The 25,454-nt window shown below is 41.1% G+C and overlaps 1 protein-coding gene across 2 annotated transcripts in view; it reads right to left on the bottom strand.

Moving 5' to 3' along the window:
* The window catches only part of NOX4 (NADPH oxidase 4), a 112,695-nt gene that overhangs the window by 11,485 nt on the left and 75,756 nt on the right, over positions 1-25,454 (bottom strand). For both annotated transcript variants that reach the window (XM_085065300.1, XM_085065308.1), the window contains exons 14-17: positions 10,935-11,054; positions 7,382-7,490; positions 6,730-6,798; positions 4,576-4,676 (exon numbers count right to left, since the gene is read on the bottom strand). In XM_085065300.1, the coding sequence (XP_084921426.1) occupies positions 4,576-4,676; positions 6,730-6,798; positions 7,382-7,490; positions 10,935-11,054 (399 nt within the window). The remainder of the gene's footprint in view (positions 1-4,575; positions 4,677-6,729; positions 6,799-7,381; positions 7,491-10,934; positions 11,055-25,454) is intronic.

The raw sequence follows: 25,454 nt of genomic DNA, 5'->3' as shown, positions 1-25,454 counted from the left end.
TGAAGCCTTCCTTAGTGTAACTCATGAATTACACCAGCAGATCCAGTCACTAACAGTGATTCGTTACACTAATGAAAACAGAGCACTACTAACCCATGATTATTTCTGGCAGCAACAGAATAATTTTACTGCTTTACTTTCACATTAGCATGCAGTTTTTCCTTCAGCATCTATATTGGGAAATCTTATGAGAAGTCAAACACAGAGTATGATCCTTGTTCATCACCCATAGCTCTCAGCCTGGGTTCATTAGCTAACCTGAATTTTTCCCACCACTCTACTGACAACAGCTCTTTGCTCTCTGGTCACCTTAAAAATAGGCTTTAAGTCAGACTCACAGTCATACAACATCTGAGGGCTCAGAGCTGTAGCCAACATCAGAACAAAGCACAACCACCACAGTGGGACTGAGCCATTCATGATATTCACCATCTCCCTTTTTTTGAAAGATGACGATAGGGAAAGGAGGGAGCTGAGAAAGACAATGCAGTGCTGCCTTTTCTGTATCATGAAAAAATAAAATTCATCCTCTTCTGCTGAAATTGTGCCACTACAGAAAAAGATCCTAAAGACTTACTGGGACGAAGAAAAAGCATACAAGAGGGAACATGGCTCTAACTATCGTTATCTACAGCACTCACCAAGAGGCTGGAGATTTGAGTTCTGGATCCTGCTTCCAGGACTGTTTCAGTATTTCATCCAGTAACTATTTAATAACTATTTAATATAGATTACTTAAGCACATGCAAGAAAATCAAACACAGATTAAAGCTCCCTGTCCATGTGTTTGATGAGAGGAGGAACTAATACAAGAAGAAATCTTTGATGCATATTTCAAGTGTACATGTCTGGTGTCAGGTATCTGCTGGAATAGCATGGATGCACACTGTACCAGTGCACAGCAACACTAGCATGGTACAACTGAGCCCTCAAACATCAAAAAAGCATCACAAAGTTACACAGGTAACTGCAGTGGTGTCCTTGTGCTGGCACCTTACAATGCTGATTTTAATTGCTTTCAATGACATCATCTCTCATATCAATTAATGGCAAATAGTCGTAAGTCTTACTCTTCTCACCCTTATGTTTATCTATTAAGCTTTCCTGTCCTGGCAGTACTCCTTTTAGTGGCAAGGGGTGTTGTGCTGATGGCTGAGTTTGCAGCAATAATGAGAGCACTGTTGCTCGTTGCTCTCAAACAAGATTTCTCAGCACTTGCAGACTCTGAACTCCCTCTAATCTGTGCACACTGGAGAAAAAGGATTCATGAGCTGCCAGCAAGACTCTGTCTTCTACTGTGTATTTAATTGAAAGAATTAATGTTGTTGTTGTTTTTGTTTTGTTTTGTTTTTCTTTTTCTTTAGTCTAATTAGTACAGCGAAGTGATAAAATAAACCCCAAAGAGTTTGGGTGCCCCTCTCCCCTTCACTACATATAAATAGTCAACCAAGTAAACACATGGCTAAGCAGCACATACGTATTCCCACCCCAGCAACATCCTTCCAAGGTATACAGAATTTTTGGCCTGTAATCAGAATTACAGGTTAAATGATTCGCCTAAAGTCACACATGGGACCCATGGGACCCATGGCTAAGAAGGACTCCTGAAACCCAGCTGAGTCCCTGCTCTGTGCAGTGAGCCAGAGGCTCCCAGACTTCCTTCCTGGGATACCCACCATCAGCATCGAGGGTGGACACCTCCTCCCCCACTCCCTGACTGCAGATTCTTCCCTTCCTGCCTTGCCTGGCTCCTACCTGGCTGCTGGAACACAACAGGAAGGTGGCTGAGGGAAGCTGCTACATGGAGCAGCACATTACTGCCCTGAGCTGGTGAGCTTCAACCGTTTATCACTTTGTTTACTTTGTGGCTTAGATAAAAACAGGCAGCTGTGTAGCCCTATGTCTGAAAATCTTCATTAACACCATTAACAGGTTTACAGTCAAGGAAACTATGTTATACACCATTCTATGTAATAATTATAAACTTCAATAACTTCAATATAGGATTTACTCATTCAGAGCACTACGAAAGTAACCCCTCAGTGTTCCTATGGGATGAGTAGGTCGGCATATATTCTTACATCCATTTTATGAACAGCAGGAGGTGAGGGAGAGGTGAAATACTTTGCTACATTGAGAGGACAGAGTCAGGACTTGAAATGTTCCTGTTTTAAATCCTACATTTGTTCCTGGAGAGAGGTTTTTCCTTTTCAGCATATGAGAAATGTATCACGGTGCTCCATGCCTTTTTCTCCTACAGATATTCACGTCTTTTTCCAGGTTGGTCTCTACCTGGAAAACAGCACACGCCCATTTGACCCAAACAAACGGAGCATGGTGCAAGCTTTTCATCCAGGACACAACTGAACAGGAACGAGGCTGCTGCTCCATCTCCCCCAAAAAAGCATGAAAAAAAACCAAACCAAAACCCAGTAATTTATTATGTAACTGTTCCAATGCAGATTGCTGGGTCTGCAGGTGTCGTATGAAATCGGAACAGTAGATGGCATACGTCTGCTCCTCTTTTCCAGAAAGAAAAGGATCAGGAACCTGATGCTGAGTTGTCCCATGTTACGCTCTGAAGGTCTGGCAAAGCTCAGACACTTACAAATGCACTTTGCTTATTTGGGACCCAAACAGCAACAGCAGCAACAATTCACAAAGCACACAGCAATCAGACAGCTACACAGTGAGAGCTTTGCCAGCTCCCTGTTTATTTATATGCAGCTTTTCCTAAAATCGCAAGATAAAAACTGGAAAATATCTTGGCTGCCCATAAACAAGCCCAAGGGGATGATTGCAAATGTGAAAGCCTGAACACTGGCACCAGATGTTGGAAACAACTTGATTGACCTGTTTTGCTTTAGCTTGGTTTTTTCTGGTCTCCATATAGCAGCAGGGACACTTAGGTGGAAAGTTACAGAGAAATAAGAACTGAAATAAAGCTAGTAGCAGACCTGGAAATTGGACTATAGGGAAAACTGAAGTTCCTGTCTCATCCAAGAAAATACAGAGAATAATTACCTACAAAAGGTAAATTTCTATGGGACAGCTGAGGTTATTAAAGGCTTCACTGCTGTGCATTGTTACAGGTAAATACATCTATAGGTACAGACCTGTACAAACCTTGATAAAGAGATGACAAAGGGTGACAAAGCCTACATCTTAGCAATGTAATCAAAAGAGTCAGAACATTACTGAGGTATTAAAAGACCCTTGCTTGAAAATGGTGGCCCAATTTAAAGACCTGATGTGAAAATGCAGAGGAAATGGTACTTGAAGCCTAAGTAGGAATAATGCAGTGGAAACTAAGAAAGAAAAGGCTTCATCTAGCAAGCTTTACTAGCTTCATCGGTATTATGTGCTTTTATATCTTTGGAAGGCAGTGGCAGGAACCTCATCATTTTCATCTTCTAAAACTGCACTCACACAGTTAAACAAAAAAAGACATTAGAGTGGAGCATAAAAGGTCAACAGTCCTCCATGCAGAGACCCTTGAGCCCAGAGAGCCAACTTGGTTCTCTGAACTCTCTATTTCCCTTTCTTTCCCATCGCTCTTTACTCTAAATCCCTTCTCTAAGTGCGAGAATTCTACTAGAGATGTAGCAGCCTTTGGGGCATCCTGTTCACAGTGTCCTTTATGACCTGAATTCAAGACAAGTATTGTCAGCAGCTCACAGTGCCCACAGTGATACATTTGGCACCCAGGATTTCTCAAGAGCCAGGGCTCAGTGTCTCCTGGTCATATCTAGCCTCAGAAGAGAAGAGTCAACAAGTCGTGGGCAGATTTCACTTTGCAAGCACAAGAGAGGACAAAAAGTTATTGAGGGGAAGTTCTGCAGAGCACCTCTCAACCCAATGCACCCAGATTGCTATCAACAGCTACTCACGGGGGTTTGCTCCTACACCACTGACTTTGCCAGAAGCGGGTTAGGGAAGATTCACAGAGTCCCTTCTTCCAGATCAGCTTTTGAGGCAATAAACTGCCAGTGGGGGGTAAAATACTCAACCAACAAAGTTGGATCTGGACATAAAAATTCCATCGTTTAATTGCATGTTTTCTCTAGTTTACACCTGTCCTGTTTCAGACCAAAATATGCTTTCCTAGCACAGTAAAAAGGCATTGCCAGGTCTTAACAGAGAATAAAAAGTAGCTATAAATATCCAAAGAAAATACATCCCCTGAATAAAAGCAATTCAAATTCTTCCGTGTGAATTCTGTTTGTAAACTAGCATTACAAATCATGAATCAACAATTTTAAGAAATGTAGCTTTATATATAAAACCAGTGCATATTGAAAGCAAGACATTGCCATGGACCAGAACATATGCAATAATATCTGTGCAGTGAAATGGAAATCTACTACTTTTATTTTCTGGGACACTGAACATCTCAGCTGCATGAAAAGCTGAACTGCTCTGAGTGCAAAAAAAAAACCACCAAAAGCATGTTTCAGTTTGTATAGGCTATCTCTCAGAAAGATAAACCCCAGGGAATATTTTCATACAAACATAGCTAGAAACAGATATCCTCAGCCATCAAACTGTGGCATCCTTCAAGTGATGAGTACTTACCTCCTATTGCACTTTGCTATGTCATCAAACAGGAGTTTCCACCGGGGTCGTCCAATCAAAAGCCTGGAGTTTAAAGCTTGATATTTTTCACCAATTATTTTCTGCAAGAAACAAAAAACTCCATTCTGCCTGATTTGCAAATTGCCTCATATCACCCAGGGCTCCCATTTCTGCCATTGGCTGACTTGCCAGAGTGCTGAGGTGTAAAACCCGAGCACAAGTACCAAACAGTTGTGATTAGAACTGCAGCCATTTCATGCACTGATACCTCTGCTCTGTACCTTTTCAATGGCTCTCCTTGGTGTTCCTTATACATTGTTTCACATACAGCTGCTCATTAATTTCCACATTGCTTTTAAACCAATTTATTTAAGCCATAAAACAATAACCATGCTCTTATTACTCATTCCCACACTGGCTTTTAATGCTAAGCTGGAAGAAATGCTGCTGATGCAAAAATCATATTTCTGTCTGAAGTATTTTTTAACTTTGTACAAGTAACTATTAAGATGACTAGGGCTGAAAAAGTAACAAGGGAAATCTTACTTTTCTCCCTGAGAGTAGTTTGCCAGTTGTTTTGAGCTGCTGCAACAGCAGAAAGCAGCCAAAACTGCTCCCCAGATGGAACCCAATCCATTCCAGAATGCTAACTCACCAGTATTCTGATAAGCTGAAATGCCCTCCCATTGCAGGGCACAACCCTTGGTTTGCTGTTCTAATGCAACAGCAAGAGGCAGAGAGTTCCATGCCCCCTAGGCTCCCACATTCCCTCCACTGCTGACCAACCTGAAGCATTGCTGACACCCATGCAAACACAGCCCTGGCCAAGTCATCCTCCTTTGGGCTCTTATAGACAAGAGGCACTTGCTGCAGGGTGGGCTTTTACCATACAGGCAAAAGGGCTGCTGCACAAAGGGAGCATGAAGTGCAGCTGCCCTAATTTTGGTAGCAGTCAGCACTTTGGAGTGACAGCAGTGAACACGCCACCTTCATGGCCATGGAGATTGAACTCCTTGAGCAATTATGAGCAGCATTATGGTTTGTGGCAGTTCTGTTCAACAGCCACAGAACTAAGTGACTGTAAAGCTGAATTAAATAGATTCAGCAGCTGCTTGATGAGTATCACTGTGTAGTATTAGTACACTACATAGTATCAGAAAACTTCGTTTGAATTGACTATTATTTCACTTTTGCTGTCTCACTGCATTGCAGTCCTGTTTCCAGTTTTAATTTTAACCTTACGATTACATACCAGGGTCATCAAATAGGCATTTTCAAGCACTCCAATTCAATCAACATATGTTGTCCAGGCATTACATTTGTCATAGTCCTAACTATTGTAGCTATCCCACAATTTAAACTAAGGGATTGTGTTCCTACCAGAGCTGTGAATATTGTGCTATCTCCACCTGATACCAGGCAGATCAAAATCCTTTGGGCATGGTTTCCCACTGCATTTCATGTTTTGCAGTAATTGCTAGGCTTGGCTCTGGGCCCCCTGTTGTCAATAGAAAGCTCCCTGAGATGGCACAGTAAAGACGTGTACCTAGGCTTATGTGCTAAATAATGTAAAAGGAAGATTGCAAGCAGAAATAGTTACAGGAGATGCCAAGAGTTGGGGGATTAGCCCAGCCTTGGGGTTGGCAATACATGACAACTGACTGCTGTCAACTGTTCAGTATAATTTCCAGTCTTATATGTAAGAAATTTCTACCTTTCGTCTATATATGAGGCAATGAAATAAAAAGCTTATAAAAGTAGCTAGATTCTTTCAAAATATATATGGGAAAAGAAGATTTGAGCTTGCAAGTTCCTAGAACTATTTTGGTTTGGTTCTTAGCCCAGAAACGATGCAGATTTCCCACCGAACACAGCCAACTGTCTGGTCTGTGGCCTGGCCTGGAAGGACCTCGTTCCTAGAAAAGGAAGATATGGATTTCTGCCCACACTTAATCAAGTTAAGGGTACTGCTCTTAATGTTGTGGGGATGAACTGGCTCTTTTACTCTAGTGATGCATCAGTCATCTGAGTTTATGGCCTCATCTCCTGTTTTCACCATCTGCATTGTAATCCCCTTCTGCCTCTGACTGACAGTTTGCATTGCCTATTACTCCAAGGTCTACTTTAGTTTACCAACAACATTTGGCCACATACCTGTATTCCATCTGTTTGACTGAGGTACAGCTGGATATTTATATAGTCTGGCCGATTCTCCTGCCAAAGCTGGGAGGATGATAAAAACAGCTAGTGAAATAATATTCTTTTTCTTAATATAAGTGTGAAGTCACTTGTGCCTACTATGCTGAGGAACATAGGTTTCAGCATCAATGAAGTAAGCTTTTTAACGAAGAGGATATGCTTGCATAGCACCCCTTTATTAATGTTGCACATCATGCTGTGTAAACAATATTATTTTAGGAAGCTGCATAGCTCTTAAAATACACTTGAAACTGTAAATCCCACTCTCTTCTCAATCTGTCTACTAGCCAAATGACTAAAGGCCACTCAAGACTTCCCAGATCACATGTGCTGCTTCTCCCATCTCATAAAGTAGTCTGGACAAAGGTAAGAGCCCAGGCTCCTGGTCCATGGCAACACTGTGCTGTGAAGCACTGGTGATAGATACTCAAACTGGTTTGTGCAGCTCCAAGAATAAACAAAGCCTGGATCAGGCAGCCCAAACTACTGCTGGAGCTCACTTGCTTTGAGCAAGGCTGCCATTCTCTGTACAGAGTGCCAGCTGTGTGGTGTGGGCACATCTTGCATTTAAACTGTCAGGATCCCTCCAAACAACACCCATTATTACCTTGTTATGCAACATACAGAGCAGATCTGCAAACCAGCGGAAAGATTCAATGTCCCTGCACACCCAAATGAAGTAGAGTCTTCTGAGCTTGTAGCATTTCCAGCCGTCACTTGAAAATAAAATGTGCAGGAAGTTAAAAATTATAATTTAAAAAGGAAACATTAATTAGGGTGCTTTATATTCATTAATGGAATTATGAATTTCCATTAGAAGTTCCACCTGCTAAGTCGCTCTTCAAGCTGTGATACATCAGACACTGAGCTGACCAACACAGTCTATTTGGAGGGTCCTGAGAATATTAAATGTCTAGTACAGAGCTAACAGCCATCATAGATACTGCTTCCACACTAGGACGTTATCAGCTCGACAGATGATTTGGGCAGCAAATATGGATTAATATATCATCATCAAACTTCTATTTTGAAGCAAAGAGACATTCTAAGTTCAAGTGGATTATGTCACATCTTTATTAGGCTTATAAAGAGGCCATAAGTGGAAAATATTGACAAATGCAATAATGTCAGGAATTAATTCTGCCTTTATATGTGAAAGGCTCTGGTTGATTATAGTTAATACTGTAGCGAAATCACAAAGACCAAATCAAATCAGGGCTCCATTGTGTTAGGGAACTGTGTGATATCTTACAGACCTCAGAAAATGTTGGAGGATAAAGTGCAGCCAAGGGCAGATTCTGGCATTGCATTTAGAAAAAAAGGCTTGTGTCAGATTTCTAATTCAATTAAAACACAAAAAAGCACAAAGGAAGGATTTAAATGAACTGGGAAATAAAACAGAAATAAAAAATATCTTGATGAATAATGAATTCAAGTAAAGCACAAGTATTCAGGAAGCATTTTCTTAGTTAGCCAACACTGGCTTTTGTTGTTCTGATCACTGAAACAGTCAGTGCAGAGATTTTTTACTCCTTTTCTTCCTAAAATAATTGTCAGATAGAGAAGGTCATAGCCTGTTCACTTCAAATGCCAATCCTAGGAGCTAAGCCTGGTGGAAAAGTTTCATGATACATCTCACCATACTCACTGTGCATAATTCCAAACTCTGGAGTTGCTGGCCTATGCAGCAAGGATATAGGGTTAATAGACCTATATAAGTGATGGCTCCATACCCCTGCCCTGAGGAGCAAGGGTGGAAACATCAGCAGCACCTCAGCAGTATGCTGAACTGAGCACTTGCCTTTCATGTAAACACTGCACAAGAGTAAAAAAGTGCTTTCAGAATGGGGACTACAGTGTCTTTCAAGTCCCGATTCCAAATTTTTTGTTTGTAAACTGCTGACCTGCCAAACAGGACTTTCTCCATCTCTTTCTGACTGCCTAGACTAAGACAAGCCCTTAGGATGAGTCACAATCTGTTCAAATGTGACAAGAGAACTATGAGCAGTAGCAAGGAAAATAAGTGCCTTCCACTATAATAAGGGATAAAAGAAGAGAAAAATGCAAGGCATTTTGTATTGAAATTCCTCAGTTCAGTAACAAAACACCATTCTCAGCGATTAAACACTGCAGCCAGACAGAGAGGCTGGACTGCAAAACTTCATCAAACAAGTCCAGCATAGATTTAAAATAGCACCCCAGACACAAATGACGGGGTCTACCTCCAGCAGGATATAATCTGCAATAAAGGTGCAATTCCCCATTACAACCACATGTATGTAACATTTTTTGCATGTGTCTTTGCTACACTGTCCATAACAGCCATTATTTACAGACCCTTGTGCATAAAAGCCTCCAGCTTTCCTTAAACTACATTATAGTTTCTTAATACAGGGCATAGGGTTCAGCAGCTAAGTAGAGGGAAGGTCAGGAACATGAATCAAATTATGTACATACAACAGGAAAACAACAGAGCAGGAAAAAAGATTTCATGGACAGGCTTTTCATCTGCCCAGAGCTGCGTGTCCTTGACTCAACAGGACTGGCCTGGCTGTGCTGTAGTGCTGGCATCATGAGGCAGTTTGCATGGTCAGACCTGCCAACATCTGCTTCCGAGCCAGGGCAAAGACACAGGCACATCATCCACTGAACCAGTGCCTTGTGGATGTTTAAATACTGGGCAGGGGAGCAGACTGACACTTTTCCCCAGAATGATTCCCTTGTACATTGTACAGTACACAAGGGGAAGAGTGGCTACAAAGGCAGGTTATGGAATTAGCTCATTGGAAGTCAATTCATGGCTTTATGCAGATAAACAGACATTGCAAAATCCTTTGCACATTACCATTTTCTTGCAGTGTCTGTGCAAGTTCCCACAGCCTCGGATAACACACGGGTAGGGGCAAACATCTAATTATTTGCTGCTGGCCCATCTTTGTACTCTGTGACGTTTTTGTTAAACACTATCAGGGATAATCCATCACAAGGAAAACAGTCTTTTTATCCACCTGAGCCCCAGGCTTTCAGCAAAAATGTACCTTGGTTTTGAGAGGATGATCCATAGGCTCTTAAGAAAAGAAAATGAGGGAGCCTGAGATGGTCTTTGGGGGTTGCAGCACTATGAGACACACAAGGCTAATAACTTTCAGTAGCACTTAGCACTGTCAGGTCCAGCCCAGAGTAAGGACAGAAGAACATGTACAGTATCTAAATTCCACACTTCAACTTCACTTTGGAGTTAGAGCTGACCATTGTCATGTTCACCTTGGAAGAAACGCTTTAGCTGTGCATTGTAAAGCCCTCCCAAAGCCAGTTAGCCTCTAAGCACCTCAGGGAAGGTCTGCTGCTTTGGTGGGCTGTTTAGACTGGGCCTTTGAAACTGGGGTGCTTAACCTGTGACTGGAGCTCTTAAACAATAACTCCAGCAAATTAAAAAAAAAAATCATAGCAATCATAAAAACAAGCCTATTTCACACAGTGTAAGATCTGGTGGGAACCATGCTGTCAATGTGACAAAAAAACAAGATGTGAAAGGTTTGATCTGCATAGAATATCAAAGGCTTTACTTTAAAATAAAATTTAAAGGGGGAGAGAGAGAGGGAGAGAGAGAAACAAGAAGGGAAAAGCAGACAAATGCAAAAATGCACACCTATAATTTAAACTTTTCAAATGGAGTTAAACATCTGCATGCTACCTGAATTCAGGTTGATCCCCTTCTATTAAAACCTCAAGCTTAGACATTTACAAAAGTCAAACCAGGAGAGCTGGCCCTGCATTTCCAGCAAAAAGACTGTCACAACTGTCTGACTCACAAAAACTGTTCTAGTACACAGCCCCATCTAAGCTGGGACTAGGAGTACAAGTGTTGCTGAAGGGCTGTGGCAACATTAATCACAGGCATGGCTGGTGGCAGGATACAAAGGCTGGTGACACTGTCCCAGTCCAGGTGCATCACTGGCACAACTCTGCCACCACTCTTTGTGTAACACAGCCAGTATGAAAGGATTTATGCCCTTCAGGGACATCCCAGTCCTCTACCTCTTTTCAAGGAATTATTTGCTCATGCCAATGGAAGTTTTTTAAGACCCTCAAAGTCTTTCTGACGTGCACTGTTGCTGTAAACTGGGGCAAAACAGCTTTAAAGGCTTAAGCTCACTTACAGCAGTGTGTTGAGTACTGAGGCAAACGGTGTAACTCCAATACCTCCAGCCACACAAAGGCTGACCTCGTAGTTCAGGGCCTCCTCGAAGGGACTTCCAAAAGGTCCATCCACATACAGTCTGCATAAAGAGCAAAAAGCACACTTTTAGAGAAAGCTGTTAAGATCAGAGAAACGGAAAGAAAAGCAAGCTGGAATTAAAACCCTACAAAGAATTTGTTTTAAATTTTTATTAGTCTTGGGATGCGGAATGTGAAAATCTTTTTCCTAGGAAGTTTAGATTAATAGAAAGGAATGTACAGGTGGTAAGAAAAACTGTTACCTAAAATCTCTTGGCACGTTCCATGATTAGACAAGCTACTTTTAATCCAACAAGCAGAAGTGACTAAATTATGGCTTCCTATTTCGTCTAGTGTTAGAGGGCAAAGAAAGGGCTGCACTAGAAACAACAGTGACTTCATGGGTCATACATAGGAAGCAAAAGAATTTGGCTAGGCCAGCCTAGGAGGTTCATCTTATACAGGTTTTCTGAAGAGGGGGATAAACCGCTGAGTTGTTCCCATTTGACTTATACCTCTCAGTATTATAACCATTTTGTCCACTTGTTTTTAATGATAATTTAGGAGACCGTGTCCCATTCCCAACCTGTTTTTAATATTTCAGGATACTACTGGGTAGTATGCTGGCTATAATTTAAAAATTGGCTTTAGGTATTTTCAGAAGTTTGACCTCCTACAAGATCTTTCCTACATGCTGGCAATCTGCACAAGGTCACCCACAGATAGTTCAAAACTTTATGGGCTGTAAAATTTTATACACTCCATTCCACCTACAGAAAACCAACTGCATATCTTACTTCAGTAATAGATTCATCTTTAGAAACTGCTATATAGAGAACTTGAACTGGACATCTACTCGAGGTCTGTTCTGTGTATGAGTGACTGGATCAGCACGCTTAAGGTAAATGGTGAACACAGCAAGCTACGGTGGGACCAGCACTGTGTTCAGCAGATCAGTGAACAGTATTTGCCCACAGGCTGGCTGAGCTAGACCAAGTTTTGGCCTGAGTCCACTAAAAAGTTCCAACACACACTGGTTTCACACACAAACACACACTGGTACTATTGCACAACTAAGCTGCACAAACTCTGTGTCGAATGAAAGGGCGTAAGCTTCTCCTTCATAACAACAGCCAGAGAATTAAAGGCAGAGAAGGCATCTCTTTTCCCAAACAAAGTCTTCCAAACCTCATCTGATTAATTCCTTTGGAGGGCTGGATTTTAGCCATAACTTAAATTCTCAGTCTGATCCGATTTCTTTTTGTTTTGCGGTTTGACCCTTGGCCTCATCCTACCAGCCAAGATAGCATCGTGTTTGGGTGTCTTTGGCAAGATGGTCCTTTTTAGGAAATTTTTTCCAGATCTCTGCTGTTGTTGACATCTTGATGCCTCATATGTTGGGCTCCTTCTCCTCAAGTGTCTTAACTGTATGCAGATAAGTATTTGCTTTCTGAAGGATCTGGAGGCTGATCCTTAACTATGCACTGTCTTATAAACTCCTTTCTTGGTGTTCTTCCTTGAGAGAAAGGGAGAAGACACTGGCCCAGCCACAGACACCATCAGAAGGCATTGGAAATGCTGGCAGTAAATGTTTTTAAGCAATCAAATTTTATAACTAAGCAATCTTCAACCTAAATCTGCTTGCTTTTATTTCTGTCTTTACAGTCTGAAGTCTCTGCAGTATTCTAAAAACGTTCTCTTGGAGAATATCAAAGCTTTGCAATGTCAAGTATGTTTGTTCCAGCATGATGAAAATATTAGAAAAATAAATTCACTCCTTACTTAGGACAGATGAATTTTTTTTGCATAAGTGAGCCAAGAAAAGCTTAACTGGCCATGTGCATACAATATAAACAGAACTCATTAAATGTTTCCTCTTACACAACACTTTATACCAAATTTGCTTAACTAGGGTTTGTTTTCCACTAATGAAATGATACCACTGCTGGTGCAGAGCGCAGCAGCAGCTGCTGTAAGAGATCTAAAAGTTGCACTGTCATTTGACTGAGGAGGTAAAGGAGCATCTCTTATTTAAATAAGCAATGGGAAATGCTGAGAAGCAGGTTGTAACACCAAAATAAATCTGTTCCAAAGGATATTATAAAAGTCCACAAATGTATGTGTCTCACATGTACATGTAACAGATGTAACAGAGATCTAATTTTGGGATATCAGAGTTTGTAAAAAAGAAGAACCAAAACAACTGGATAACAAAGACCAGCAACCCTGTCATTCCTGGCATACCTCTAATACATGTTACTTTAATCAGCCCCCACCTAGCTGGTGAAATCTAGAGAATTGCTCCTAAAGGCATGAAGGGCAAAAACACAGGCCTGAGGGAAATTCCTAACATTTTGGACGAGCAGCACTAACTTTCCTTTGGATACACAAACTTAAAGCCAACATTTTGGGTGAAAAACACAAGCAAATGAGACAAAAACAAACAGTAAAAGCACATTTTTATGACCACAGTAGATGTGGCAACAGCCATATACTGTGGAGGTGCCATTTAACGTAACTGCACTACTTGAGGACTATGTGAAGCATGTATGCTGATCTCAGAAGGGATTTAGCAATTCCTGGAAAGTCTGAGTCCCTCTGAATAACACTGACATGATCGGGAGCGGAAAAATGCAAAACCAGATCTGGTCACCAGAAACCAGTCAAGCACAGTGCATGCCAGAAATTCGAGAAACAACCTGCAATTAAATATGCATTTTGGTCAGAATGCTCCAGTTTGTGGTCCATTAGCCCCATCTGGCCCGCAAAATATTTCTATTTGCCTACTGCGTCTTCCTCTGAGGGAGTGAGGAGCAGTTGCTTGGACAGCAGATGCAGTCAGAGAAGCCAAGAGCCTCCTGCTGTGTCCTGCATGTGGTCCAGCACAGGGCAGCCAGAAGTCACTGCTTCCAAGTGTGAAACAGAGAAGTGGGGGAAAACCTGGAGAAATATTGCTACTGCATTAACCCACTCCACCAGACTGCCTGAAAAGACTGATTCCAAGGATAACATGATCTCCCTAGAAGATTTTGTTGGAGGTCATAAAAATGCACTATTTAATCCCATTTTACTGTGGGGATAATTTGTAACTGAGACAAATGTGGCCCTGATGCCTTAATGGCAATGGTCATTTATCCTTTTCTTATTCAATGCAGTGGAAGGAAGAAACCTCCTGATGCCATATCAAATGGCATAGGGTTGAACAGAGCAGCGATTCAGTCACAGACTTCTGCAGAGATTATGCAATTTTTGTTTCCTGTCAACATGTTCCTCCTTTCATTTTGTAGGACTGAAAAGTTTTGCATAAAAGCAGTTCATTATTGAAAATGAAATATCCCAGCACTCAATAAAAAGCCAAGGGGGGTAAGATGATTTTTTGTTTCTTGAGCTGTGGCCCAGATATATCACACTACCATGCTATGCTCTCCTATCCCCCCAGCTTTCATTTAATTAACATGAAGGAAGGGAATGGAATTTTACTAAAAGTTTAGAAATTGCCCCTTCAGGCAAACTTATTCAAATAACGAGTTGTTCTTTTCACATGTATTCACTTCCAGTCTTAGGAGTGCTCTTGCTTATTATTCTGGCACAATTTCTAAGCTTAGAAAGAGGGAAAAAAGATCCTCAAAACAGAATACATCACAAAAAAAAAATAGCAGAGCACATTATTAAAAAGCATCTTATAGATGTTTTCTATTTAAAGCACACTCCCATTCTACAGTGCAGTGGTACCAAAATAGCCCAACAAGCACTAAACCACCTTATTCCTGAGCTGGGCAATGCCATTGCACTAACATGGGGCCGTCCCTAAACCAAGGGACACTGCCTCAGGGACACAGGCAACTGTCCTGCTTCTGAGATCCAAGCCATTATCTTCCATAAGGAATTGCATAGTGATGTGTGGAGATACCTGCTCACCCCTCTTGGACTTGGATCTCAGTGCCATGCTTTACTTCAGGGCGTAGGAGCCCCTAGAAAAGTTCAATGCTTGCATTGTACTCCAGTACCCAACAGCAAATGATGATATAATTTTTTTTTTCTAGGCTCTCTGGGAACTACTGTAAGACATTATCTGGGATATTAGTGGAATAACAGATGGATAGGGGAGTTAATTCAAAAGCTTGTAGGAAATTTTAATTAAAGCAGTATCATCATCTGCAAGCTGAGCAAAATGCTTGCATACAAAGTACTGCATAAAGCACAGAAAGTGAAATCCTAGTCTGACTGAAGTTTGTGGCAAAGCTCTTACTGGTGTCAACTGAGTAAGGATTTAAACCAGCAGCATGAGATTTTATACCCTTGGCATTCAGTTCTTACAAAGATCCACTTGTATGTATCTTTGTGTGAGCACACAAAGTTCCAGATACAGTCATAAGACACAGTCAATACACCTAATGGACCTGAACCCCTCTCCTGAATCCTTATAAAAACATCACTGACATTCTCCCATATCATTATAAAATCAACTAAGCAACCTTTCTCCCATGCTTGTTCTTCTCTTTTACTTGTCCTACCAAAAGCACAGCTCAGTACTGATGGATTCAGCCTGAGAACTCCACGGAACTGACTGTCTGATGGCTGAAGCAGTTTCCTTATGCTCTCCTGCCGCTCCAACTCTGCTGCACCAGAGAGATGCAAACACCTCTCCCTGATAATCCACAATATCAGCTTCCACCCCCACATGACAAATATTCAAACAAGTGCCTCCATGTTCCTCCCACATTTCCCTTCATGCCTGGGAGGGAATCTCTGTAAACATCTGCAGAGCTATTTCATTATCTCCCTTCAAATTCCTTAAGACTCCTTTTTCCTCTGGTATCGAAAGAAAAAGGCTCCTGATGTGCTCACTGTAGTTCAGTCATATTCTGGATCAGTACTGTCCCACTGTTTCCCTGACTTTTGCTGTCTGATTGTATCCATGTGTTGTCTCATGTTTCTCCAGTTTGAGTTGGTTTGTCTCTCTGATCTGTGGCTCTGTCTGTCAGAATGGCTTCCTGATGCATGACTCCTTCTTCAGGACAGCCGCATAACAGAGATCGGAGAAGGATTGCTGGAAACCATACATATGTGAAACTTCTATCAGAGATTATCTTTCATATGGTAGGCCTGCAGAAAGCAAAACTAACTATGCAGTGTTCTAGAACATTTTGGAGTCCAAGACTCAATTCCCATTTTAAGTAAAAGCCTAGCTACAACAAATTACACAATTTTATTTTTCAAAGAAGCTGCATTTACTACTACCCAAGATTATTTTTATTCTGCAGCAAAAATCAGGACAGCCACTTCATTTTTTTAAGTCAACATACAATACTTCATGTCATTATTTGTGCCTCAATTTATATGTGTACACTCTGACACTATTTTTCCAGAGGGGTTGTGATTATTGACAGTATTTCAGTACCAATAGCCTTTTACAAAAGAACCACTACTCAACAAAGCACGCCATCCTTGATTTATATGGATTTCTAAAACTACAACAGCTTTTCAAGGTTTAAAAGTGTCACAAAATGTGACATCTGGCATGTGCAATCAAAGATTCCCATGTGTTCTCCTGACATTGTGAAGGATGATGTTTCCATTAAAGAAATCAGCAGCCCCTTAGACAAGTAAGCTTGCAAAACCCAGAGGGTCCAATTAAATTTATATACTTTTTTGTGCAAGACTGCAAATGGTTATGATTCTAATTCAGGTTTCATTAGGCATCCTCTCCTGATTTTTTAAACTGCTTGAGTCTAATTTCTGATTGATTATTCACATTTTTTCTTTTCAACTTCAAAGATGTTCTTAGAGTACATACTAGAACTTGCAACATTTTCCTTCTCTTTTATACACAAACCAATTCCTTGATCAGTGAGTGAAATATCTGATTATAACAACGTGGATGGCTCAAAACACTATAGAATCAATTAGCACCAAATTTTCTTCTCACAGAAGCATGCCAAATCCTTATTATTTTTAGAATCCTGTGAGAACCATTTGTTTTAGTACATCTCAGTTCCATTTCTCTCTCTCTGACTGGGCAAAACAAAACAAAATCACATTTCTTCAGCTTATTATACTCTCAAGGGCCCAGAGATGACTAAAGAAGAATTTCCAATTCCACAACATCCTTAGAAAGAGGAAGTATGTTGAAGGCATGAGGACCAGGGTAAGAAAGTGGAACAGCTGAACAGGCACTTTGCATGGATAAAGCTCCTGCTGTAAATCCCAAAGTGAGATATGTGGTTTTCTATGACACACAGTGCAGGTTCGAGAAGATTCCACTGGAGTAGGCTGGAACACTACAGCAGTAAAAGTTGTAAAACTGCCCTTTGGGAGCTGGACTTCTAACAGAGGAGTGAGGAGGATGAGAGAAGAAAATAATCTCCTAACTGTGAACAAAGAGTTCAAAAAAGCACGGAGATTGAACTACCACTGATGGCAACAGAGAACAGACTTGCACCTCTGATGGACACTCTTGTAGACATGGCTCTTCCTTGTTCATGACTTCTACAGCAGTCTGAAAGCAACCTCTCAGACCAAGTTATATTTCCTCAGAACTGAATAAATTATCTAAATATTGCCTGAAGTATTTATGGAGAACCCATATTTCTGACTACTCATTGCTGACTATCGCAGGAGAGAAGCAACAGTTTGCCATTCACTTACACCAATAAAAAGGTCTATAAAATGGTTATGAGAACTACAATCAAATCTAATTATAAATTGAGGCAACCTTGTTCTCTGAAAGTATATGTACTTTCTGTACCAAATTGTTGGGTCAATATTCTGACTAATGTTGCATTAATTCTTCTCCATGGCAACCTTTTTATGGTAATTTTTATAAAATGTTTTCAAGATTTATTCCTTTGATTAAAGAACACACAATTTTGTTTCATTTAAGAAGAAATCCAATTTTAGACCTTTCTCCTTACCAATTGCAGTTTCCATTTTGTGAAGTGCCTTGTCTCTCTATAAACTTGCGTCCTACCAATTGTGCCTGAGGTAATCAAGAAAAATAAAAAGTGCATTTGTAATGACTGCACCACCTATTGAAACTTGCCTTTCAAAAATGTATTTGTTACATCGTTTAGTGATAAAATGCTGCAGACCAGCAACCACAATGAGGTAGAATGGTGTTGGCCATGTTTCTCCACAACCCACTCACTGACACAGCAGTTATCTGCTTATCTCACTGCAAACTGTATTTCTGCTTTAGAGTAATCCACTCCTGTATTTGATATTTGGTCTCTCTCAATATTTACAGGAAGCTTTCTGTTGCCTTTGGTGCTCCTCTCAGAGATGTGATGCCATCCAACAGATGGCATGGAAGTAGCACCAATATTAGCCCACGTCCTCGCTTGGTAAATGATACTCACTGAGACAGGATATCCCATGTCTCCATGCCAGTGGAAATACCTGCAGCACCAGTTTCTGTAGAAGCCTGGAAGGCAAGGTGGCTAATGTTCATGTCTCAAACAGCAACAGCTGGATGGATCACTGGGGAGCCAAACAAGGACTGTTGGTAGTGACAGCCAAGCATTGTTTGCAGTAACACACTGTGAGAAATAACAGGATGTGGCTGGAAAAGGGGCCATACAGATGTAGGGCAGCACTTTCCTGGGAAAAACATGCTTGTTCTGGCTCCTGGAGAAAAGCACAACACAGTACAGCACACATGCAGGAGTGAGGTCAAGAGGCAGGAATGGAATGTAGAGGGGAATAAAGATGACCTAAGACCTCCAACTCATTTCCATACTGATGCATACTAACGCAACCACACTGCAGATTTCAAATGCTGTTTCCAGTTTTTTTAGATCTCTAATTATTACATATTACCCAGCACTGGAAGTCTAATGCAGTTCCCTCAGCCATGGTTTGGGTATTTTCAATTGAAGTAAGAATGGGAGAATTACATGGGAGTTTAGGACTCAGGAAAGCCTGACAGTACATACATGAGTTTCCCATCCTGGCAGCTCCTTTGCAGTTACAAATATACTAAGGAAGCATATTACACCAAAAGGAAAAACACTCCTTTGGGCAGAGCAGACTGGGGGAAAAAGGAGTTACTCTTTCCCACCTAGTTAAACATCCACACTGCCACTAGGCTTTCCGAGTCAAGCTCCAACTTAGGGCTGAGGAAAGAAAAGTTGGCTTCTGCTGACAAATCCCAAGGATGACAAAGTACAGAATTTAAAATCCTGGCTAGGTATCTGCAGAAACAAAAGGGAAGGAGAGAAGCAGCTGACTGGAGTGCTGGCAGATACAGCTAGCAGCAGATCAATCTGAAGACAAGGACAGGCATATCACAGTTCCCTCCAAAGCCAGCCTGCTCAGGCCCTTTGGACTGGATTAAGTAGAAACGAAGAATTCAAAATTAAGAGAATATGGAGAAAAAAACAAAGAAGGACAAATCTCATAACAAATTCCGTAGTTGGAATGAATTCATTAAACCTGCAATAAAATGGAATCTTCAATAGATGTTAAACCTAAGCCCAAATGTGCTACCTAAAATGCAATAAACCCCCTAGAAAAGTTTTCCATGTCTCACGCTGACTCTTTTCTGTCTCAGGGTTTACACTGGGTAAACAAAGTGACTTTGTCCAGTCACAAGCCCGTCGTTTATCTGGAAAACTCTCTTTTTAAGAAAATGTCTCTCAGCTATACTTCCTTTAAGGAAAGATGTTCTCCATGAGCTTCACATCCTATACAGGCCAGTGATTGTGCCTATAGGAGTAAGTTTCCTTCAGGGCTGCTTCATGAAGCAAGTAATTACTGGCTTGGGGTCTGTAAAGTATCTTTACTTGAATTTAGCTGCCAGAAAGCCTAGAAAGAAATTCTCTAAATATTCCTCTGACAGTTGAAGAGAGAGGTCTGCGAGATAGTGATAATGCAACTTCAGATGGCTTCCAGATGTTCAGTGATGGTCAGACAAGCTCATTTCCTCAGGCTGAGTCTCTTATCTGGAAAGAGATATAGAAAACTGGCAAGGCCAAAATGGAAGGAAAGAACACCTGCCCAACAGTAGAGTGAACCATACACAGTTGGAGTAAAATGGCAGATTAAGGATGAGATGACTCAACTTGAAGAAGGAATTTCTGTAGTCAACAGAACCCTACAGATGAGTCTGCATATAGATTCACTGGCAGAAGCTTATCGTCTACCAGAAAATATACTGCATTACATCATAGATGAGCTCAATGCAGTCCTGACTATCTTGACCTCTTCTTTGTTTTTCTCTGAATATGCTCCAACTTCTTATTTCCAGTTCTGTTTTTCAGACTGAATGGCCTATTATTGTCTGCAGTGTTCCAGTTTCAGTCCTGCCAAGGCCCTGCATAATGACATTATTATTCATAGGTGGCAGTGTCATTGCTATTACCTTTCTAGCCATACAAAGGTGCCTCTGTGCAGCCACCTTGGGTTATTCAAAATAAAGAAATTTTTATCCCATGAATTTTTAAATTCCTTCAAGCTCTTACCTTTCTACATGCTATAAGAGTACTCATATTAACAGAACCTTACTTTTGGCATTTCCTTATGAGTTATATATATGAAGCTTACAGAGAACAGATGATACCAAACAAAATAGATGAGTGATTTGGTGAGAGACAGAGGGGACTAGTGTTTAATTACTGCAAATACTTAATTCTCTCCTAACCCTTCCCACCCTCACTTTTCATAAATATTCCAAGGTCTACAACCCACTGGGTGTGAGACACTGCTGCAGGGCAAGGTGACTATAAGGCACTGAACAGAACAGCGGCTGGGCATCACAGCAGAATGAATATATTTGGCACAGAGTCAGGGTCTAAGCTGAAGGAGCCTCTCCTGGAGACTCAATACCAGTTCCTATTGACCAGGACCCCTGAGGAGACTCTGCATACATACAGAGAAACACCACTGTGTGTGACTGGTCTCGTCACTCTACACAACAAATCATGACACAACATCAGTGTCCTGTACATCCACACCTGGCAAAGCTGATCCCCATCATGTTCATCATCATTGTGAAATGCAGATCCCAGGACTGTGCCTCAGGTCTAAACTAAAATGACAGTTTCGATGAGTCAGCGAGGAGAAGTCCAGACTTTTAATCCCATCTCCCTTGTGCTTATCCATCGTCATTTCCAGAATGTCATTTACATCCTCAGTTATGCTCATTGTTTTGAGCATCACATTCTCAGAAAGCATCACATTCTCAGCACTCCCCTCCACGAGTTAAGGGATGCTTAGTCTAATTAGCTTAATGCTTAATTTACTTAGGGCTGCACCTCAAATCCTGTGCTCAGTTTTGGATCCCTCATTTCAAGAAAGACACTGCAGTGCTGGAGTGAGCCCAGACAGACAAGGGTGATGAAGCTGGTGAAGGGTCTGGAGAGTAAGTCATATGACGAGTGACTGAGGGAGCTGGGGGTGTTCAGCCTACAGAAAAGGAAGCAGAGGAGGGATTTTATCACCCTCTGCAACTACCTGAAAGGAGGTTGTTGCCAGGTGGGGATTAGTATCTTCTCCCAGGCAACCAGTGACAGGAGCAGAGCACACAGACTCAGGCTGTGCCAGGGGAGGTGCAAGCTGGATATGAGGAAGAATTTTTTCACTGAAAGAGTTGGAATGGGCTACCCAGGGAAGTGGTGGACTTACCATCCCTGGAAGTGTTCAAAAAATGACTGCACAAGGCACTTAGTGCAATGGTTTAATTGACTTAGCGATGTTCAGTGACAGTTTGGACTTGATAATCTTGGAGGTTTTGTTCCAACCCTAATGATTCTATGATTCTAACAAGTTTCATACTCTGATACACACTGACAAAAGATCCAAACAATTTCCCCATGTCAGTCTTTCCTATTCAACAATTTCTCTTTTGATGAACTGTCTGACATTTCTGCCTATTCCAATTCATCTGCCTTTTCTTCTATCCATCACCTAAAATTTGCCAGATGATTCAGAAATTTCATTCCATCTGCTCTGACATACACTATCCTCCCTGGTCCAATATCATCCAAGGACTTAATTAACTTGATGTTTACATCTCCCTCCTTATCATTCATTATTTGATATATTGAAAGAACACATCCCAAGATGAATTGCTCCCCATAAAGCTCTCTGCTTCAGAACTATTTGCTGCTTTCCACCTGTAAACACTGACTTTTTCTTTATTTAATGCACCATGCTATATTCTTATTTAGACAATGCTTTGCTGAATTCTCTATAGAAAAAAAAATCTGATTCCAGTATAAAAGTGACAAAAAATGGCACTGAATTACATGATATCAGAATTTAGTTCTGCAGGACTAAAAGGTGTATCATGAGGCAGAAATGCACTATTAAAGTGGATTCTCCTTAGTGGAACAGCTTTTTGCCATTTATCCTACTATGGTGCCTACGTCTGTGAGTAAAGACACCAGGGCAGGGGCAGTGCACAGTGGATGAAATCCCAGCCCTCTAGGTTCTGTGTATATACTAAACCTCATTTTTTGAAGACCTCACTCTTTATCCATCAGCTGTGATCAGTGGTTTAGGTGTTCCATGTACCACTTACTTTGCTTTTGTTTAAGGACTCCCTTAACAGCTGTAATTTAAACAAATCGTAAAGTAAAAATTGGACAGACAGGTGAATACTTCTGAGATTCTGAAAACTGCATTAATGCTTTTCCTAATGGCTGCATTCATCACCCATTTGCTAAACCACCACTGAGCGTTTCTAACATTACTTCTGCTACAACTACTGTGAATGTGCCTAAAGATCCCAAATCAAAAGGTATTTCCCCCTCAGTGTAGGAACTTTACAAAAAACAAAAGCGAAAGGAGGAATGCAGCAGCTTGGGTGCTGTGCTGAGATCAACCCAGTCTCTGCCATACCTTTGTTAGGAGAACTAGGGCAAATCAGTTGGACAATGTGTGACAGTATCTACCTGTTAGACAGGAATAGTTGTATTTTTTAAACAGAGACGAGCATTGCAAAAATGACTTCATTAAAAGATTGTGAGGCCCATAAATACCCTGTAATGGTAGTCATAAAACTCATCAATATATGTATCACAATCCTTAATGAGCAAATAAAAGGAAAGGAGTACAACATTACACAAAGGAGTGTTTCTAGATATTTGTTGTTTTATGGTTTCCATCTGTCCAACTGATGGCTTTTATCTGCAGATTTGACATGACAGTTTAAAAAAGGGTAAGCAATAGGTTTATATCTCCTTGGAGAAGCTTTGCCAAGACAAACAAATTAAAGAAAGGGTAAAGATGACTGTGGATAAAGCCACCATCCTTGTTATTTCCTTGTTAATCCTATTTCATCAGTTTGGTTAACCTTAGATTACGTTGTTCAAATACTTGAGTGCACAGGGGATGTTTTAACACCAGTGGCCCAATGACAATAAAACCATGCATAATCTAGAATTACTCTTGATATATATTTTTCTGTGAAGAAGTTTTGATGGTGCAATGTCCCTTGAAATTTAATTCTCCAAGGAACCTTCAGTACAGAGATAAATAGACCCCAGACTTAGCAAAATCGAGATGCTTCTTTTTTTCAATAGAAGCTGAATATTTCAGTCATGAGTCTTCTCACTGGACATTATAAGAAGGATTGAACCAGGGAACAATCTAAATTTAATTGGCTCGTAATTGCCAAAACATTTCTACATGGTGCAGATGCTATTCACTGGTGCCAGAATCGGAGTGCATGGCCAAATAACTAAAACCAAAGTTAATCCAGCGAGGGGAGTGCCTCTGACCACAAACAGCTGGCATAGCCAATGCAGACATAAATGCATTTCTTAAGTTCCAGTGGTGCTCTTAAGAGCTGCTTGCAGCCAACCTGCTCTCTTTTGCCATCAAATTACTTCAGAGAGGCAGATCAAATTGTGATAGCTCCTGTTTGCACACATTCCTTTAAATGGATTCCTTAATTGTAGTGCAAATACTCACCAATAAAAAGAAAAGTTAGCCATCAACCACTACACAGCCAGTTACTGCCATCTAACAACATAAAGGCCAATTGTACGCAGAGAAATACTAAATATGCTCTCAGACAGCAAAGCACTGCTACAGATGGAACAGTGAAAGCTAGAAAAGTTCCCAATCTCCACTTGTGCTGATTCTGAAAAGAGGGAGGCAGGGGCTGAGCTCCCGGGACAACTCTTCTGCTGCATTTAGAGCTTGGAATTAAGATGTTCAAGTGCTAATGGAATGATGTGTGAAAGAAGAATTGGAGATGCTGAACTCAGCCTGTTTTCTCCTCAAGACACAGCAATTCACAAATCAATCAACGAGACATTCCTTCAACCCTCATCCCTAACACAAAACAGAGGGAGCTCAGGTTGTCCATCAGTACCAACATCACTTGCCTGTCACAGAAAGGCAGTGCCCAGAGGCTCTTATTCCAGCCCGTGTCACTGAACAAGCTCATTAGATTTTGCTCTGCTGATCCCGCAAGGTAAACCTGTTCTTTTGAATTGAGGAATTTTTCTCCATATAATGTATGGACTGTGCACAAAACAGAAAGTTACATCAGATATTTCCTTCCTTCCTTCCTTCCTTCCTTCCTTCCTTCCTTCCTTCCTTCCTTCCTTCCTTCCTTCCTTCCTTCCTTCCTTCCTTCCTTCCTTCCTCCCTCCCTCCCTCCCTCCCTCCCTTTTCAGAAAACAAACTTATTTTAGAGTTTTTTATTTTTACCTCAGCAGACCATTTGACATATGTGAGTTGAAGCAAGATTTCATGTTGTCTCCTTGAAAGAAAACAGGGCTGACAGAGAGGCTGGCACATAACAACTGCCCTGCACAGAAAGTTTGCTCTCTCTGGATGGAAAGCAGCACAGCATTTCACTCTGACATAACTGAAGTATGTAACCAATAACTATTACATTGGTTACAGACCAGCTGTGACCAGGATAGCAGCCCCTGCCCTTCCCTCTCACAAACATTGGCACAGACACTGGATTGCTCACTGCATCACCCTAATAAACAGATTTTGGTACTTTCTAGTCTTTATCGTAATTTATACTAAAAAATTATGGAAAGCCTGAGTTCGGCTCACAATTCCAGATTTTACCTTATACCAGTTTGAACAAAGTGCCAGTTTCCTAGATTTGAACAACGTGAGTGGGATATCTCCAATGCACTTCAAACTGTTACTCATGGAATAACGAGCTGAAATCCTAGAGATGGCTCCCTTGAAAACTGCAGTGGCAGGAGATACACTTGGTGTATTATTAAATCACAGTTTCATTTTCCCAGTGGCCAAATGACCAGAACATCAGGTCTGCGACCCCTTCACAAGGTAACATTACATCTACACAATTTGCTTTATCCAAGTTGAAGCACAAGAAAATGGATGGCTCAGCTCCGCCACCATTTCTTTGGTCCTGCTCTGGTAAAAGAGAAAAGGTCAACAGCCACTTCCATTGCTGTATTTTCTCAAACAACATAAGAAGTAAGGCACAAAAAAATGAAGTACAAATAGCTTTCAAAAGTCTT

This window comes from Lichenostomus cassidix, chromosome 1 (genome assembly GCF_008360975.1).
Source record: "Lichenostomus cassidix isolate B80296 chromosome 1, HeHo_3.0, whole genome shotgun sequence".
NCBI lineage: Eukaryota > Metazoa > Chordata > Aves > Passeriformes > Meliphagidae > Lichenostomus > Lichenostomus cassidix.
This window is presented reverse-complemented; position numbering and strand designations above follow the sequence as displayed.